A 20,327-nucleotide genomic window follows, 5' to 3' on the forward strand; every position below is an offset into this window, starting at 1 on the left:
TATTGAAATTTGGGTGCCCACGCTGCTGATAAAATATCGGGCGTTGGTTATTGGGCGCAACGGGGGCCCAAATTTCCATCATTTACTGATATTAATATGGGCGCCAAAACTTTTGCACATTAAGAAAAAAAATCCATCATTCACTTTTCAGTTCACTTTTACTTATTACACACCTTTGATAACTGACTGTCAGCATCCCTGACCACTAATTTGTTTGGGAAGGGATCGATTACAACTTTAAAGGGACAAAGTGAGAGGTATACGGAGGCTGTCATATTTATTTCCTTCTAAACAATACCGGTTGCCTGGCAGCACTGCTGATCTCTGGCTGCAGTAGTGTCTGAATCACACACCAGAAACAAGCATGCAGCTAATCCTGTCACTCTTCAGTCAGAAACACCTGATCTGCTGCATGCTTGTTCAGGGTCTATGGCTAATGTTATTAGAGGCAGAGGATCAGCAGGACAGCCAGGCAATGTGCATAGTATATAAGAAAATAAATATGGCAGCCTCTATATCCTTCTTAGTTAAGTTGTCTTTTAAAATAAACCCATGGTGAAACCTGCAAGAAAATAACAGATCCTTCAACTGAAGTGAGAGGGATACGGAGGATGACATATTTATTTCCTTTTAAATAATACCAGATACCTGGCTATCCTGCTGATCCTCTGCCTCTAATACTTTTAGCCACAGACCCTGAACAAGCATGCAGCAGATCAGGTGTTCTGACTGAAGTGTAAGATTAGCTGCATGCTTGTTTCAAGTGTGATTCCGACACTAAACAAATAGATCAGCAGGACAGCCAGGCAACTGGTATTGTTTAAAAGGAAATAAATATGGCAGCCTCCATATTCTTCTCACTTCAGGTGTCCTTTAAAGTAACACAGTCACGAGGCGGCTGGCACAGCAGAAGGTCGCCCAGATAAATACTTCTTCTCTGTCATCTGGATCCTGTGACTAAGTCCCTTCCCTGGAGCAGGTCAGCACATCAGGTGGTCACACTCTTTCCTGATGTCTGCATACTTGTTCCAGGTAAGTGAGACCAAATATGCTGCAGCCAGAGGATGAACACAGCAGCTCACACACACGTGCATTTTTAGTTGTGAGTAATGGCAGCGTTTGTGACGGGTTTCCATCCATAGGTGGGGCTCAGACCCAGCAGCTATGGTCAGGCTGTTAGTCCTGGATGATGGTCACAGCTCCGCCCTCCTGGCAGCAGATTGGATCCTCCTCCTTGGTGGGAGTGGTCTGGATTCAGGGAAGCGTGGCGTCCCCCAAGGACAGAGGCTCCATGATGTCCAGTTTGCGTGATTTGCGCCCCTGCTCGATGATCTCCAGGCGGAGGCGGGGCTGTTTCCTGTCCACGCCCTCCTCTTCCTGCTCTTGGGATTTGCCTTTCAGTAGGTGCTTGTCTGAGTCCTCCACGGCTATCCTCAGCGTGCAGCCTCGCGGGAGGAGGTCTTGCTCATACGCCGCCGCCAGCTGGTTCACCACCCGTCTCTCCACCTATCAGAACACAGCAAGGTTACTGAGGTCACTGCACAGGGACACACCTTCTCATTACAGATGCTAATTCCAGCCTGAATGCAAATTGTATGCAGCCTGGCACTGGGCCTATCACATGCACTTCCTCATAGTTCTGATTGGCCCAATGGCAATCTGGACATCATTTGCATTCAGACTGGAATTAGCATTGCTGACCATTTCTAGATATACTGTAAAGCATAGGGGGGCTTGGATTAATCAGCTTTTACCTTTCTATATAGTGTTACTGTTATTATTTTTTAAAGACACCTGAAGTGAGAGAGATATGGAGGCCAAGATATTTATTTCCTTTTAAACAATGCACATTGCTTGGCAGTCCTGTTGATCCTCTGCCTCTAATACTATTAGCCATAGACCCTGAACAAGCATGCAGCAGATCAGGTGTTTCTGACTGAAGTGTGACTGGTGTGATTCAGACACTACTGCAGGCAAAGAGATCAGCAGGGCTGCCAGGCAACTGGAATTGTTTAAAAAAAACAAATATGGCAGCCTCCATATCCCTCTCACTTCAAGGGTTCTGATGTGCAGTCAACAAGCTCGTCCTCAACTCAGCAGAAACTGTTGAACTGGCCATTGATCTCAGCAATTCCCTCCCCCCCCCTGAACTTCCTCTGGTTCTCACAGAGGGCTCCATAGGGCTTGCTTCCTGGGTAGCACCATCTCCAGAGACTTCAGGAGGGATGTGAAACGCCAAACTGCAGAAAAAGGCACATAACTGGCTGTTCTTCCTGCACCAACTGAAAGGGTTTGGAATGACTCGCACCCTTATGACCTGTCTCTGACTTATTCGGACAGGACAAGTCGGCCAGCGCTCTACAGATGGCGTTTAGCTGACCTCTAGTGAAGGAGGAACATTTTCAGGATGTAGAACATATTATGCCTGATCCAGTGACCCCTCCCGGGGTGGTGACCTCAGTGGGTGCCGCGTACCTCGTGTTTGATGGATCGCGCTCCGTAATGCACGTTGTACCCGTCCGCCAGCACGTCCATCACCTCGCGGTCCCACTGCAGCGTGATGTCATGGCGCTGCTTGGCCTGGAGAGAAGAAGAGAGAAAACATTCAAAATCACTAAAAAAACTTGAAACTGTGAAATGAGTGAAACACATTTTGGCAAAACGCTTGCGTTTACGCAAAGCTCAAGTGTGCGCCCAGCATCGGCGCATATACATTTAATCAATAAAAAAGATCAATGTAAACTTTGAGTTGGATTTTTAAATCAAACTGCCTGGGAACTAACTGTCTGAAAAGTGGTGTCTGGTGGGCAAAGGTTGGAGTCGGTGTGTAGTAGGCAAAGGTCAGAATTGATGTCTGGTGGGCAGAGGTTGGACTCTGTGTGTTGTAGTCAGAGGTCGGAGTCGGTGTCTAGTGGGCAGAGCTGGGAGTCATGTGTAGTAGGCAGAGGTCGGAGTCGATGTCTGTTGGGCAGAGGTCAGAGTCTGTGTCTGGTGGGCAGAGGTGGGAGTCGATGTCTGTTGGGCAGAGGTCAGAGTCGGTGTCTGGTGGGCAGAGGTGGGAGTCGGTGTGTAGTAGGCAGAGGTCGGAGTCTGTGTCTGGTGGGCAGAGGTAGGAGTCGTGCGTAGTAGGCAGAGGTCGGAGTCGATGCCGGTTGGGCAGAGGCCGGAGTCTGTGTTGGGTCAGGGCGGCAGCTGGAGCAGGGATACAATACACAATGACACCAGCCCTCTCCTATAATTACCTCTGCAGTCCGGGATGTAGCCGTGTGCATGTTCTGTGTCATGGGTGACTCAGGAATCAATGGCAGGCCTTGTCTGAGCACCCAACACAGCCCAGCTATTCTGTGATAATAAGCCGGTGACAGGAGACACGCTGGGTCACCGCCGGACCAGGGACCCCGCAGAGAAACTAGCAATTACCGGGGTCTGCGCTGTGCTAACCTCTCTGACACACAGGAATAAGGATGCTAAGAGGACCTGTCTCCACTGATAGTCTGCTACAAACAGCATTAGGGATGAGTGGTGGAATGCCAGCATTCGGGTCTGAAATTCACGATTCCGATCTGCAATGCCCCCCCAAAAATTCACTTAAAGGGAAGGTCCAAGCAAAAAAAAAAAATGAGTTTCACTTATCTGGGGCTTCTACCAGCCCCATGCAGCCATCCTGTGCCCTCGTAGTCACTCACTGCTGCTTCAGTCCCCCGCTGGCAGCTTTCTGACCTCGGAGGTCAGGGCCACATTGCATACATTTTTACGCATTCAAGCTAGTGCAGGAACAAAAATGTACGCTTTGCACCACTAACGCGTAAAAATGTATGTGTTAATGTTCCTGCACTCGCGGGAATGTGTAAAAATGTACGCAATTCGGCCCTGACCTCCGAGGTCAGAAAGCTGCCAGCGGGGGACTGGAGCAGCAGTGAGTGACTACGAGGGCACAGGATAGCTGCATGGGGCTGGTAGAAGCAGAACTAGCTGGTGGCGGGGGACTGGAGCAGCAGTGAGTGACTACGAGGGCACAGGATGGCTGCATGGGGCTGGTAGAAGCAGAACTAGCTGGTGGCGGGGGACCGGAGCAGCAGTGAGTGACTACGAGGGCACAGGACGGCTGCATGGGGCTGATAGAAGCAGAACTAGCTGCCGGCGGGGGACTGGAGCAGCAGTGAGTGACTACGAGGGCACAGGATAGCTGCATGGGGCTGGTAGAAGCCCCAGGTAAGTGAAACTCATTTTTTTTTTTTGCTTGGACCTTCCCTTTAAATGACAAGTGAAGTGAGAGATATATGAAGGCTTCCATAATCATTTACTTTTAAGAAATACCAGTTGCCTGGCTTTCCTCCTGATCCTCTGCCTCTAATACATTTAGCCATAGCCCCTGAACAAGCATGCAGCAGATCAAGTGTTTCTGACATTATTGTCAGATCTGACAGATTAGCTGCATGCTTGTTTCTGGTGTGATTCAGACACTACTGCCGCCAAAGAGATCAGCAGGGCTGCCAGGCAACTGGTATTGTTTAACAGGAAATAAATATGGTAGCCTTCATGTTCCTCCCACATCAGTTGTCCTTCAAAGTGATCCTGAGATGGGGACCCTTAAAAAATATATACATACCTGTGGCTTCCTCTGGCCTGATCGCTCCCTTGCCATACTCTATGGACTCCCTGTTCTTCTGCAGCTGGCCCCCAAAAATCCTCCAGTCGGGGCCAGTCAGCATATGCACAGTGTGGCCAGGCGTGCCCCGTTTCGCTCCCGTCGCAGTACTAATGCGCAGACGCAGAACGCTCCAGGCCGCGCATGCACAGTTGGCCCCGGACTGGGGGACTTTCCGGGGCCGACTGCGGAAGAGCGGGGAGTCAGAAGAGGACGGCGTGGGAGCTATCAGGCCGGAGGAAGCCCAAGGTATGTCTATTTTATAGATGTGGCCCAATATCTCAGGGTCACTTTAAGTTTGAGTTCCGGCTTGTATGTCAGATTGGTGCTTTTTGCACCATTTTCCATTAAAGAGAACCTAAACTTATGCACAGGAGAACAGGAAAAGACAGAAATGCTAACCCTGTTTGCAGGCCTGGATTTACATTAGCGGAGCCTATAGTCACAGCTGTCCTGGGAGCCGAGACTTCTCTCTGTGAACCTCCAAACCCCCTAACTGCACTGCTGGCCCGGCCATCACTTCTCCCTTACAGCCCTGAACCGTGATGGGTAGCTACAGGTGTCCCTTAGCATTAGGTAGCCAGAAGTAACCTCAGTATTAAGTAGCTAGAGGTGCTCCTGATTGAAGGGAGATGTTGTCAGTGGAATGCCAAGAGTTGGGTGAGTAACCTCTCAGTTACACCCTCATCAGGACTCTGTATAGGGAAAAAGGGAGGGAGGCACTCAGGGAGGGAAGTGAGCTGCCTCTCCATCATCAGGCGCTTGTAAGCACGTGCCTCCAGCACAGCGCATTATTGCAAATCCCGCCCTGCCTGTTTGTATTTAGAAATAACAGGCTGTCTAATGCTCCCTTATCTGAAAGTAATGCATCAGTGTAATTTGAGCTGACACTTCTGTCTGATCTGTGCTGAGATCAGAGGTATATGTAAACACAGGAGGTTAACCCTCTATGTGCTCCCAGCAAACCAGGAAGTAACAGTTCTGCCCCATCTCGGAGGAGTTCTGTAACAAGGAAAGGTTTTTTTTGTTTAAAGGTTATTATGCTGGTGTTTATCTTTTAGAGCAGAAAGGAAGTTCTGAATTCAGGACCGCTTGAATTTTTAAAAATAACCTTAATAAAATAATAAACAGAATACGGTAGACTTGGCATTGGGTTAGCAGCGGAGTCGCACTTTTACCAGCGCAGGGAAGCTGACAGCTCTGCTCCGCTCAGCCACAAATCCCTCACAAAGTCTCCTCTCTCTCTCTGTAATGAAGAGGCCACAGCGAGCGCCGGGAGCGCACTTTTGGCCACAGGGCTGTTGCTCCGAGCTCTCCTCTGACACTGAACGGCTATTGCTGGGCCTGAAGGGAGCGCTTTAGCTCTCTGGTTGTCATGGAAACCCAGCACGAGGGTCAGTTTGTCTGAACGTTCTCAGAGACCGCCGACGCTCCCTTTACAGCCATTCTGAGCGGCCTGAAAAACATGCAAATCGGTTTCCGTGCAGCCGCTGTCCTGGCGATGGTGCAGGTCTGGAGGCAGCCAACTTTATTCAGCCAAACAAGTCATGTTTTTTAAAGCGGGATTGTTACCATAAAAATCAGATTTCAACAGCAACTGGTCTGAGTGTATTAAGTGATAAAGATGCTAATCCTGCATTCAAAACTCTTGCTGCTGTTATGGTTTGGAGTTATTACATACTTTTGGTGCACTGGCCTTTTAGTAGTCAGTGCCATTCAGTTGCATGCTGGGGGTTCTTTTTATCTATAATATATTACTCCTGTTCCCTTTATTTCCCTGCCTAGCTGCCTATCTGAAACACGATCCCCTGCTCACTTGTGTTTACAAGCAAGGCTGAGGTGACTCAGCGATTATAGGAGAAAAGAAAAAGTAAAGGGCAGAAATTACATCAGCATAGTCCAGAGGCTTCCTGGACCCTGCAAACACTCAGTAGAAAGATATCCGCTGGTGTACAGCTCCTTCCCTAGCGCTTCATTTTACTGGGCATGCGCGGACCTTACTCTCGCACGTCTAGTCCATGGGTGCTCGTCCACAGCCAGGAGAAACTTAATCGATTAGCATGAGTGGAAGAGGTGTAGAGACCTAGTGGTGGACTGGTGGAAGACTTGGACCATCCAGAAGGCTACTGAGCTACTGAGATTTCCTTTAATCCATTAGCAGCTTCATCTCATTTAAGATAAGTGCAGTGCTTTTGACCTCAGTCGGCAGAACTCCTTGTGCTGTAAATTCTTGAAATGCTTTGATGTCTCTACTAGCAGAAAATATAGAAACAAAGCAGAAGTCCTGTGTTATTGCCCCACACTGCCCCCTAGTGACACGTGGCCATAATTACACATTACAGCAGTATTAATTTGAAGTAACAAATAAAGAAAAATGTGCTATAATAAATTGTCCTGGAGCACTTGCAAGCATCTAAACAAATTGATTGAAGATCTCATTTAACCCTTTAGCAGCCAAACACTTCCTTTTTTAGATTGGATTGGGAAGTAATATACCTTCTGCTGGGTTGTTACCGAGGTCTCTGCTGGACGCCCCCCCCCCACCCCACAACTGCATAGGGACCCCTCAGCTGTATTCAAATGCAGTCCTCATCCATTAATCAGGGGTCTCAAACTCAATTTACCTGGGGGGGCCGCAGGAGGCAAAGTCAGGATGAGGCTGAGCCACATAAGGAATTTCACAATCACGGCGCATCACCGCCTCTGCCCACCCCTCTCACTCTTCCTTCACAGAGAGGGGCGGGGAGAGGCGGCGATCCGTGCGGCGATTGACGTCAGGAGGGGCAGAGCTGAAGCTGAAAGCTCTGCTCCTTCCAGGAAATGCCGGCGGATTGCCCCCGGGCGATTTGGGGGCTCTGCAGCCCTCGTTTAGCGGTGGGGATGCGGCGGATTACTTGGGAGCACTGAAGCGAACTATAAGGAAGATTTTGCCGGCGAGGGCCACAAAATATTGTATCGAGGGCCGCAAATGGCCCGTGGGCCGTGAGTTTGAGACCCCTGCATTAGATACTAATTTAACAAATTTGTTGCATATAGCACGCAACTTGAAGAACTGTTTCCACTAGCCGCCGTGCGTCCTGCGAGATGCGCAGCGGCACTTCCTCGTTGTACGAGGACGCAGTCAAATCTCGGAAGCGCTGCCATGCATGGCTATGGGATTCGCTGCCCCCTGCATGGAAAAATGCAAGCGGCAAGCGATTCAGCAGGCAGCACCATTATTCCCTATGGCTGAATTTCCCCCGCGCGATCTGCCTTTGGGGAGACTGCGAAATTGGCCCGGTTTCCACGCTAGTGGAAACAGGCCCTATAACTGAACCAATCAAGCTCGCTGGCTGCTGACCAGGATTGGCTCAGTTTCGCACTTAACTTGGTTTGCTGCAAAGCTCAGAAAATTAACATCTCACAGATCATCTCTATTCAAATCTACAGCCAGTGGCGGACATACGGCTGTGCCGCCGCACGAGGGCCCTCCGCTAGAGGGCTCAGCCGCTTGGTCTCCGATATGTCTCCAAGTTGGAGACATATTGGAGACCAAGCGGCTGGGCCTCTAGCGTCTGCCTGGAGAGCCCTGAAGACTTCCTGTATTCGCCGCTCGCTCTCTCGCCGCGCATATCGGGAGGGGAGCCCCCGAGGTGAGGAAGGGAGGGAGGGAGGATAGGAGTCGGCCCCCCCACCCGGATAGCTAAGGGCTACCTGCCTACCCACCCGGCTACCTAACCACCTACCCACCCGGCTACCTACCTACCTACCCACTCGACTACCTAACCACCCACCAGGCTTCCTACCTACCTACCCACCCGGCTGCCTACCCACCCACCAGGCTTCCTACCTACCTACCCACTCGACTACCTAACCACCCACCAGGCTTCCTACCTACCTACCCACCCGGCTGCCTACCCACCCACCAGGCTTCCTACCTACCTACCCACCCGGCTGCCTACCCACCCACCAGGCTTCCTACCTAACCACCCACCCGGCTACCTACCCACCCACCAGGCTACCTACCCACCCGGCTACCTACCCACCCACCAAGCTACCTACCCACCCGGCTACCTACCTACCTACCCACCCGGCTACCTAACCACCTACCCACCCGGCTACCTAACCACCTACCCACCTGGCTACCTACCCACTGACCAGGCGTCCTACCTACCTACCCGGCTACCTACCTAACCACCCACCCGGCTACCTACCGGGCTAGTTACCAACCCACCCACCAGGCTACCTACCCACCCACCCGGCTACCCACCCACCAGGCTACCTACCTACCCACCCACCCGCCAGGCTACCTACCCACCCACCCGGCTACCCACCCACCCACCAGGCTACCTACCTACCTACCCACCCGGCTACCTACCTAACCAACCACCCGGCTACCTACCGGGCTAGTTACCAACCCACCCACCAGGCTACCTACCCACCCACCCGGCTACCCACCCACCCACCAGGCTACCTACCTACCTACCCACCCACCAGGCTACCTGCCTAACCACCCACCCGGCTACCTACCGTGTTAGTTACCAACCCACCCACCAGGCTACCTACCTACCCACCCACCAGGCTACGTACCTACCTACCGGGCTAGTTACCAACCCACCCACCAGGCTACCTACCCACCAGGCTACCTACCCACCCACCAGACTACCAACCCACCCACCCACTCACCCACCCACCAGGCTACCTATCCACCCAACCACCCATGGGAGCTGCGCGCCGGATGGAGGCTGGGACAGGAGGTCTGCTGCTGCAGGTGAGTAAATGTTTTTGTTTTTTTATTTATATTAGCAGGTGTATGTTCTGGGCAGGTCTGCCACATGATTGCATGTATTTTCTGCGCAAATCTGCCGACATGATTGCACGTATTTTCTGGGCATATCTGCCGACTTGATTGCACGTATTTTCTGGGCATATCTGCCGACATGATTGCACGTATTTTCTGGGCATATCTGCCGACTTGATTGTACGTATTTTCTGGGCATATCTGCCGACTTGATTATACGTATTTTCTGGGCATATCTGCCGACTTGATTGCACGTATTTTCTGGGCATATCTGCCGACATGATTGCACGTATTTTCTGGGCATATCTGCTGACTTGATTGCACGTATTTTCTGGGCATATCTGCCGAAATGATTGCACGGATTTTCTGGGCATATCTGCCGACATGATGTGTATTTTCTTGAGAAAACCTGCACAATTATGTGAATTTTCTGGGGAAAGGGTCACCAAAACTTGGACCCACTGTCTTTGCGTTGCACTTTTCAAGGGAACCTGAGGTGAGAATAATATTGAGGCAGCCATATTTCTCTCCTTTTAAGCAATACCAGTTGCCTGGCTGCCGTGCTGGTCCTCTGCCTCTTATTCTTTCAACCATAGACCCTGAACAAGCATGCAGCAGGTCAGGGGGTTCTGACAATATTGTCAGAACTGAGAAGATTAGCTGCATGCTTGTTGCTGGTGTAATTCAGTTTATTACTGCAGCCAAATAGATCAGCAGGGCCGCCAGGCAACTAGTATTGTTTAAAAGGAAATAAACCCTCACCCCGGGTTCGCTTTAAGTTACAGTTAGCTCCGCCCTCATCCGGTCATTGCCACGCCCATTTTTTGCCGCGGTTCTATCCACTATTTTTTGCCGCAGGTTGTATCCACGCCCATATTTTGCCGCGGCGCACTACGCGCGCCGCAGGTCGTAGGGGGCCCGCAATTACAATTTTGCACAGGGGCCCACTGCTGGCTGTGTCTGCCACTGTCTACAGCTGCCCCTAAATGCAGTGAAGAGGGGCCTATGCAGGTAGAGGTGCGGCTGTCAGCATTCTTGGTTAATAATGGGGGAGTGGCTAAATCAAACAAATGTCAGTATTAACTCCTTCCACTCACAAAATGCATGCAATCAGGCAGTCAAGTGAAACAGACAGATGTAAAAAGCTCTAAAAGGTGCTGGGAAAGGAGGAAATTAGTTAGAGCGGACCTAAATTTAGAACTTCCTCTCTGCTGTAAAAGATAAGCAACAGCATAATCACCTTAAAAGAAAAAACTTTATTGTAGTGGATAGAAATCCTGCAATAAATCTGCAGTGTGCTTACTTCCTTCTTTCATGGAAGAAGACATAGAGTTAACATCCTGTGTTTACAAATTAGCTGACACAGCTGAAGACATCAAATTACAGTGGTAATTTAAGTTGAGGGGGAATTAGACAGGGTAAACGCTATAAATACATAAAGGGTGCATTTCTCTGTTTTCCTTCTGCCCTGTGCAAGAGTTTAGGTCCACTTTAACAAACAGCTTCCTCGCCTGAGTTCCGTCCAGCTTGCACACGCACCCTTAGTCAGGCTCCTGCTATGTATGGCCAGCATCAGGCCGTGTCTCTACTGAGCAGAACCAGCGAGTTTTACTAAATATTTTATACACAGAATGATGACATTTTGGAGATACGCAAGGTCTGACCGTCTTACCTTCTTGGCCCACATGTTCAGCTCTTTGGAGACCAGCTGGGACAGCTCAGAGCGGCAGAAGGGGAGAAAGTAGACAATTTCATTGATTCTGCCCAGGAACTCGTCTCTGCGGAAGTGGGCCTGCAAGACAAAATCATTTATAATATTAAAATTTATAAAAACATTTCTCTAGTTGGCCTCGAAGCGCTTCAGAGCTGCAGCCACTAGGGGTGCGCTCAGCAGGTCACCCTGTAATGTTTGGAAGACTTGCCCAAGGACCCCTTACTAAATCTGGTCTCCAGTGTGAAAGGTGGTGTCTTTAAAGTGGATCAGAGATAAACTTTACTCATTGCATAATTGTGTTCCTTTCCTATTGTTTATAGGGCATTCCTCAAGCCAAATACTTTTTTATTTTTGTTTTAATACTCAAATTCCCTATAAACTAAACAAGCCTCGCCCACAACTTTATCAGAGAGCCTTGGCATTCTCAGACAGTAGCAAAGGCTTATGGGAGCAAAGTCTGGGCAGGAGGAGGGGGAGGTGTTACTAGCCAGAGATTTCAGAGGCATTAGGTTTCAGAGGCATTAGGTTTTCACAGGCTGAGTGCCGAAGATGCAGATAAGCCTGCCTCTGTGTAATGTTTACAAACAACATGGCTGCTGTCATTGTATCACAGGAAGAAATAATCATGTTCTATTGAAGCTGTTTGCAGCTAGATTTGCTGTGTAAACTATCTAAACTTCAGATAAGATATATAGACAAGTTACTTGTTATTATTAGCTTTTCATCTTGGATCTGCTTTAACCAGTACAAAGCTGAGGCCCCTCCCCCACATTCGCGCAGCAGGCAACGTAAGTGGCCATGGCAACGCGCAGCACTTGTAATGGTACGCGATTCTCCCTGATGCGGTCGCGATTATCATCCATGGCAATCAATGGAAATCATGTGAGTGTGTGTATTTTTGTAGACACCCATGCATTGCGATTCTGCAGTAAATTGCACCACATGAATGGAAACATCAGGGAGGTCTCTGAGGATGGCATCACTGTGCGTTGCTGAGTTTGTGAGTGTGAGTGAGTGGGGGGGGGGGGGGGATGTTTGACATTACAGAGAGGTGGTGTGCTGGGGGAGCGCAGTGTGGGCAGCAGGGAAAGGTCATGGAGGGGGGAGTAGTCCACCTGTAGAATGGGAAAAGCACAAAGTCAGGGGTGCTTTGGAAGGACACCCGAAGTGACATTTGACATGATGAGATAGACATGGGTATGAACAGTACCTAGCACACAAATAACTATGTTGTGTTTTTTTTCTTTTTTCTGCCTGAAAGAGTTAAATATCATGTATGTAAGTGGCTGACTCGGTCCTGACTCAGACAGGAAGTGACTACAGTGTGACCCTCACTGATAAGAAATTCCAACTGTAAAACACTTTCCTAGCAGAAAATGGCTTCTGAGTGCAGGAAAGAGATAAACGGCCAATAGTTCAGAGATTTTAGCTCTGGCATCCTTTAATGAATGTGTCATTGAGCAAAAATAATAAAGTTAAAACTTAAAAAGTAGATTTAAACAAAATAAAACCGTGGAATATCTTAAAAAGTAATTTTTAAGGAGAAGGAAGATAGATACAATCATTTATTTCATTTATTTTCGCCTCAGGTGCCCTTTACGTTTTTTTTTCCTGAAAGACCTGGGATACAAAGGTTAAAGTACTTTTGGACATCTGTGCCTATAAGCTCCTGTGATGTAAATCCAGGCCTACACAGTTACCATGCAGATCGCACACAGACTGCAGTACATCAGAACTGACAGCACCACACCTGGGGAGACACGCAGGGAATAGCAAGATCAGGGCACTTCTGTAGTAATAACTGAGTTGCTCTCCATGAACTCACAGCCACCATGCATGCCGAGGAGGGCGGTGCTGTAGGTCCAGAGCCCCCCTGTAGGTCCGGCACTCGGAAGATACAGGGTGGTGGAGGGTGGTGCTGTAGGTCCGGAGCCCCCCTGTAAGCCCGGCACTCAGAAGATGCAGGGTGGTGGAGGGCAGAGCTGTAGGTCTGGAGCCCCTCTGTAGGTCCAGCACTCAGAAGATGCAGGGTGGTGGAGGGCAGAGCTGTAAGTCCGGAGCCCCCCTGTAGGTCCGGCACTCGGAAGATACAGGGTGGTGGAGGGCGGTGCTGTAGGTCCGGAGCCCCCCTGTAAGCCCGGCACTCAGAAGATGCAGGGTGGTGGAGGGCAGAGCTGTAGGTCTGGAGCCCCTCTGTAGGTCCAGCACTCAGAAGATGCAGGGTGGTGGAGGGCAGAGCTGTAAGTCCGGAGCCCCCCTGTAGGTCCGGCACTCGGAAGATACAGGGTGGTGGAGGGCGGAGCTGTAGGCCCGGAGCCCCCCTGTAAGTCCGGCACTCAGAAGATGCAGGTGGTGGAGGGCGGTGCTGTAGGTCCGGAGCCCCCCTGTAAGTCCGGCACTCAGAAGATGCAGGTGGTGGAGGGCGGAGCTGTAGGCCCGGAGCCCCCCTGTAAGCTCGGCACTCAGAAGATGCAGGTGGTGGAGGGCGGAGCTGTAGGTCCGGAGCCCCCCTGTAAGTCTGGCACTCAGATGCAGGTGGTGGAGGGCGGAGCTGTAAGTCCCGAGCCCCCCTGTAGGTCTGGCACTCAGAAGATGCAGGGTAGCGGAGGGCGGAGCTGTAGGTCTGGAGCCCCTCTGTAGGTTCGGCACTCAGAAGATGCAGGGTGGTGGAGGGCGGAGTTGTAGGTCCAGAGCCCTCCTGAAGGTTCGGCACTCAGAAGATGCAGGGTGGTGGAGGGGGGAGCTGTAAGTCCGGAGCCCCCCTGTAGGTCCGGCACTCGGAAGATACAGGGTGGTGGAGGGCAGAGCTGTAAGCCCGGAGCCCCCCTGTAAGCTCGGCACTCAGAAGATGCAGGGTGGTGGAGGGCAGAGCTGTAGGCCCGGAGCCCCCCTGTAAGTCCGGCACTCAGAAGATGCAGATGGTGGAGGGCGGAGCTGTAGGTCTGGAGCCCCCCTGTAAATCTGGCACTCAGATGCAGGTGGTGGAGGGCGGAGCTGTAAGTCCGGAGCCCCCCTGTAAGTCCGGCACTCAGAAGTTGCAGGGTGGCGGAGAGTGGAGCTGTAGGTCTGGAGCCCCTCTGTAGGTCCAGCACTCAGAAGATGCAGGGTGGTGGAGGGCGGTGCTGTAGGTCTGGAGCCCCCCTGTAGGTCCGGCACTCGGAAGATACAGGGTGGTGGAGGGCGGAGCTGTAAGCCCGGAGCCCCCCTGTAAGCTCGGCACTCAGAAGATGCAGGGTGGTGGAGGGCAGAGCTGTAGGCCCGGAGCCCCCCTGTAAGTCCGGCATTCAGAAGATGCAGGTGGTGGAGGGCGGAGTTGTAGGTCCGGAGCCCCCCTGTAAATCTGGCACTCAGATGCAGGTGGTGGAGGGCGGAGCTGTAAGTCCGGAGCCCCCCTGTAAGTCCGGCACTCAGAAGTTGCAGGGTGGCGGAGAGTGGAGCTGTAGGTCTGGAGCCCCTCTGTAGGTCCAGCACTCAGAAGATGCAGGGTGGTGGAGGGCAGAGCTGTAGGTATGGAGCCCCTCTGTAGGTTCGGCACTCAGAAGATGCAGGGTGGTGGAGGGCGGAGCTGTAGGTCCGGAGCCCTCCTGTAGGTTCGGCACTCAGTAGATGCAGGGTGGTGGAGGGCAGAGCTGTAGGCCCTGAGCCCCCCTGTAAGTCCGGCACTCAGAAGATGCAGGTGGTGGAGGGCGGAGCTGTAGGTCCGGAGCCCCTCTGTAAGTCTGGCACTCAGATGCAGGTGGTGGAGGGCGGAGCTGTAAGTCGGGAGCCCCCCTGTAAGTTCAGCACTCAGAAGATCCAGGAAGGTGGAGGGCGGTGCTGTAGGTCCGGAGCCCCCCTGTAATTCCGGCACTCAGAAGATGCAGGTGGTGGAGGGCGGAGCTGTAGGTCCGGAGCCCCCCTGTAAGTTCAGCACTCAGAAGATGGAGGGTGGAGCTGTAGGTCCGGAGCCCCCCTGTAAGTTCAGCACTCAGAAGAAGCAGGGTGGTGGAGGGCGGAGCTGTAGGTCCTGAGCCCTCCTGTAGGTTCGGCACTCAGAAGATACAGGGTGGTGGAGGGCGGAGCTGTAAGTCCGGAGCCCCCCTGTAGGTCCGGCACTCATTAGATGCAGGGTGGTAGAGGGCAGAGCTGTAGGCCTGGAGCCCCCCTGTAAGTTCAGCATTCAGAAGATGCAGGTGGTGGAGGGCGGAGCTGTAGGTCTGGAGCCCCCCTGTAAGCTCGGCACTCAGAAGATCCAGGAAGGTGGAGGGCGGTGCTGTAGGTCCGGAGCCCCCCTGTAATTCCGGCACTCAGAAGATGCAGGTGGTGGAGGGCGGAGCTGTAGGTCCGGAGCCCCCCTGTAAGTTCAGCACTCAGAAGATGCAGGTGGTGGAGGGCGGAGCTGTAGGTCTGGAGCCCCCATGTAAGTTTGGGACTCAGAAGATGCAGGTGGTGGAGGGTGGTGCTGTAGGTCCGGAGCCCCCCTGTAAGCTCGGCACTCAGAAGATGCAGGGTGGTGGAAGGCGGTGCTGTAGGTCTGGAGCCCCCCTGTAAGTCCGGCACTCAGAAGATGCAGGGTGGTGGAGGGTGGTGCTGTAGGTCCGGAAGCCCCCCTGTAAGTCTGGCACTCTGAAGATGCAGGGTGGTGGAGGGCGGTGCTGTAGGTCCGGAAGCCCCCCTATAAGTCTGGCACTCAGAAGATGCACAGTGGTGGAGGGCGGAGCTGTAGGTCCGGAGCCCTCCTGTAAGCTCGGGACTCAGAAGATGCAGGTGGTGGAGGGCGGTGCTGTAGGTCCGGAAGCCCCCCTGTAAGTCTGGCACTCTGAAGATGCAGGGTGGTGGAGGGCGGTGCTGTAGGTCCGGAGCACCCCTGTAAGTCTGGCACTCAGAAGATGCAGGTGGTAGAGGGCGGAGCTGTAGGTCCGGAGCCCCCCTGTAAGCTCGGTACTCAGAAGATGCAGCGATATCACAGCCACTTTCCTGTATGACACTGTCCAGAGCAGTCCTGCCAGCAGCTAGATAATTCAGTTTTCTGGTATCTGCTGCTGATGTCATGTCCCCGGGGGAGAGGAATCCTGGATGCGCGGTCAGGGCAGGCTGTTCCTGATGGAATTACCGGATCTGTATGAAGCCAGGCCCACGTCGGGAACTGTGTACCTGCACTGCCATTACCAGCCCCCTCCCGGCCCTTATCACTGTGACTTTATGCTGAACTCTGTGACAAACTGTCCAGTGTCACCGCTTGCCCATGGTCGCAATCCTATCAAATCCATATAGAGGGAGGGTAAACTGAGTGACTTTACTTTGAATGGTTGCTGCAGACCTGAACTCAGAACTTATTCTCCGTTTTAAAAGACAAGCAACAGCATAATAACCTTTAAAGTGTAACTGTCGGGCATAAAATTAAAAATCAATTCTTTATTTTTATCTGGTAAACAAGTAATAAGGATGCTAACCAGGCAATCCAAAAGTTAAACTCACTATTACTTTTCTTGTTTATAAATGATCATTCCCCAGTTTACCTGACCACACAAAGGAAGTTGCAGGGCATGCTGGGTTATCCTTCTTTGGTTCTGTACATTAGTTAAGTCTAAAGGCTCATACACATGTCAGATTTTTTTTTAAACGACCCATCGTTTGGACGTCCGGTCGTCTAGCGGATTTTTCAAGTCCAGTCTTATCAGTTCAACTGAACGACAGATCAGTTCAACTGAACGACGGATCAGTTCAACTGAACGACGGACTGTGCACACGCCCGATCTGATGTCCGGACGACTGAATGACCGGACGTCCAAACGATGGGTCGATTAAAAAAATCCGACGTGTGTACGAGCCTTAAGGTGAAATAATTAAACAAACAAACAAAAAAACAACCCAGCATGCCCTGCAACTTCCTTTGTGTGGTAAGGTACCAAATAAGAGTCAGGTACACTGGGGAATGATCATTTATAAACAAAAAAAGTAATAGAGATTTTAACTTTTGGATTGCCCGGTTAGCATAGTTTACTAGATAAAAATAAAGAATTGATTTTTTATTTTATGCCCGACAGTTACTCTTTAAAGAAAAAAACATTTATTTGTTACAGCTGATACAAATCCTGCAATAAATCTGCAGTGTATCTACTTCCTGCTTTCATGGCTGCAGACATATTGTTAACATCTTGTGTTTACAAATTAGCCACTCTGCGGTGGCAGTCAGGTGACACGGGATAAATCAAATTACAACTTGTGATTAGTCACAGATGAGGGGGGATTAGACAGGCTAAACTCTCTCAATACATACAGGGTGCATTTCTTTATGTCTTGCTTCTGTCCTGTGCAGGAGTTCAGGTCCACTTACCTCCAGTGTAATCCCTCAAATTACATAGAAGATTGTATCATGAATGGGGACCCTAAAGGTATCCATATATCAGGCGATGATGGGCAGATTCCACCAAGAGAAACATTTCTCTCTAATCGAATCTGATAAGAACGAGATCTGCCGTTGTACCACAGGCTGATTCCTAATCAATTTAGGCCTCTTGCACGATTTTGACACTATTTTGCATGCAATTCCGATTTTCAATTGGTAGTGCATGCTGTGTTTTTTTCTATGTTTTTCTTTTGTTTTGATAGCAGCCAGGGAAAAATCGGAATCAGAATTCGTTTTTTCAGTGTTCTGGGCGCCTCATGTGGAAAACGATCCGGAATCAACCTTGTGTGCTGCACCCACCGCCTCAACGCTGTCCCCTAATGATACATGTCCCCAGTGCAAGGTATACATTACCTGTGCGCGGCCTCCGCTTCGCCCTCCGCTGCTTCCAGGATTCCTCTGTTCTGCATACACACACACCCCACATGGTTTCCTAGTGAGAGAGCACATGTATGATGTCACAACCACGTGGGGGGGGGGGGGGGGCACGTGTAGGATGTCACACGCACGTCCTTACTAAGAAACCACATGGGGGCGCGTGTATGGACAGCAAATAGTGCCCAGAGCAGTGGAGGGACAAACGTGGACAGGTAATGTATACTTTACACTGGGCACCGGGGAAACCGCGCCAGGGGTTTTGTCGCAAAATTGCATGGCGTTACCGCCAAGCACCCGATCAAGCAAATCGGCCCTACATCCTGCAGCATGCGCGATTGACAATGCGACCAATTTTCATCCCGAAATTGGTTGCACTGTTAGTCGGGCATGCACTTGGCGGCACCGATTTTCATCCAATTCGATTATAATAATCGAATCGGAGGGTGGATCGGCCGCCAAGTCGCCTGATGTATGGCCATCTTAAAGGAACCCATTAATGGTACAATATCTTCCTCAGATGCAAGCATTCAACCAGATTTGTAAAATTAAAGCGTATAGAAAATGATGCAGTATGTGGAAAAAAATCATTACGAAACGATTCCACAGTCGATTGGAATAGAGTTTTGTCAATCTAAATGTTTGAGAGATAATGATTTGTTTTTGGGAACCATCAATAATTCACTTTTGCTAACTCAGCTGTGGACAATACATGGGGGGGGGGGGGGGGGGGGGGATACAGGAACTGGAACTAACTCCAGGAGTCAGGTGGGTAGGCAATAGGGACCACATTCGATCAGAGAGGGGTCTGATGGTCGATCTGGTGGCAGACAAATATGTATTTGAGCCAGAGAGACACAGAGATGGGATTTGACCTCCATTTGCCAGGCCACATCCCACTTCCTCCTCACAGCATGATCCTTCTCAGGTCAGCTGACACCTGGGGACAATGACACGCCCAATAGTTATTACCCGTAGGTACCGTCTTTCCCCGAAAATAAGACAATGTCTTATATTATATTTTTGCTCTAAATGATGTGCTAGGGCTTATTTTCAGGGGATGTCATATTTCTATTAGGAAGTGTCTCTCAGCAGAACATTTCCTGTTCCTTTATACTGTAATGTTGATGGATTTGAAAGTATGCTTCAGGCACCTGTCCTGTCTTCCCTGCACACAGCTGATAACCTTGCTGTGTGCTGGGATGACAGGATCAGTGCCCGATTGGCACTGCACCACTGTGTCCCCACTTACTGGCTGCCTCTTCCTCCTCTTTACCTTCTGCTAGGGCTTATTTTCGGGGTAGGGCTTATATTTCAAGCATGCTCAAAATTCCAACTAGGGCTTATATTCAGGGTAGGTCTTATTTTCAGGGAAAGAGGGTATAGGGGTTGGATCTATAAGATGACAGTTACCGGCACAAGCTCCTACAGATGCGCCCCTCAGCTACAGCTGGACTAAACATACTGTTACCATGGTGGTGAGGAGGGGCCACAATGCCACGCCTAATGGGAGTGAGTTCTAACAGGCATTGCTTACTGACCGGACACCTGTACACACACTAGACTTTTAGGCAAGACATCACCAATCAGCTGCTTTGGCTGAGCTCCATCTTGCGTGTGTGTGAGGCCTAGCTGTTCAGCGATATGATAACAGCAGCACATGTAAACTCTGCTTTTAATATACACAGATTCTACACCAGGAATCTAATTTTCCACTAATTCCACTCCATCTAATTCACCACTCCAGTGAAAAAATAAGCAGTTAAAATCTGTCAGAACCGACAGGTTTTGGGCTAGTCCATCTCCTCATGGGGGATTCTCAGGTTTTTTTTGTTTGTTTTGTTTCCAAAGCATTTCCTGAATGGCAGTTAACCTGCCAAAATAGTAAGAAAACCCCCGAGAATCCCCTATGAGGAGATGGACCAGTCCAAAACCTGTCAGTTCTGTCAGATTTTAACTGTTTACTTTTTTCCCTGTAGTGGTCCTTTAATAGCAGGGTGTTCTCCTCCATGCCACACAGCCCTGGCACAGCGAGCCGAGGATATGCCTGTAACAGGATCCTCCAATCAGATTAATCAGTCTGCCGTCCATGAATTGCCCACTAATAGGGCAGTCTGTCCATTACACCCGGCTCTCTCCAGCCTCAACCAGGAATTCATTCCACAGACATCTATTGCCTGCAGAAATCAGATTTGGGTTACAAGTGGTGGTTGTGCTGGGCGGCGCCCAAACCCGCTACACGGTTACCAGGCGGCGAGGAGGGCGCACCACGGACCAAGCAGCCAGAGGAGACGTGTGCCTTATGAAGGCAGTGAGGTACTTAGTGGCAGAGGCTGTGTAGTTAGGGAGAAAACATAAGTGTGTGTGTGTGTGTGTGTGTGTGTATGGTGTGTGTGTGTGTATGGGGTGTGTGTATGTGTAT

The 20,327-nt window shown here is 50.7% G+C and overlaps 1 protein-coding gene across 1 annotated transcript in view; it reads right to left on the reverse strand.

The window, feature by feature from the left end:
- Positions 1–1,078: 1,078 nt before the first annotated feature.
- Positions 1,079–20,327, reverse strand: part of CLPB (ClpB family mitochondrial disaggregase) — a 178,032-nt gene continuing 158,783 nt past the window's right edge. Inside the window, exons 14-16 of the mRNA XM_068266561.1 lie at positions 11,101–11,220; positions 2,476–2,580; positions 1,079–1,506 (exon numbers count right to left, since the gene is read on the reverse strand). Coding sequence (XP_068122662.1) covers positions 1,255–1,506; positions 2,476–2,580; positions 11,101–11,220 — 477 coding nt within the window. The 3' untranslated portion in view covers positions 1,079–1,254. The remainder of the gene's footprint in view (positions 1,507–2,475; positions 2,581–11,100; positions 11,221–20,327) is intronic.

This window comes from Hyperolius riggenbachi, chromosome 2 (genome assembly GCF_040937935.1).
Source record: "Hyperolius riggenbachi isolate aHypRig1 chromosome 2, aHypRig1.pri, whole genome shotgun sequence".
Lineage (NCBI taxonomy): Eukaryota > Metazoa > Chordata > Amphibia > Anura > Hyperoliidae > Hyperolius > Hyperolius riggenbachi.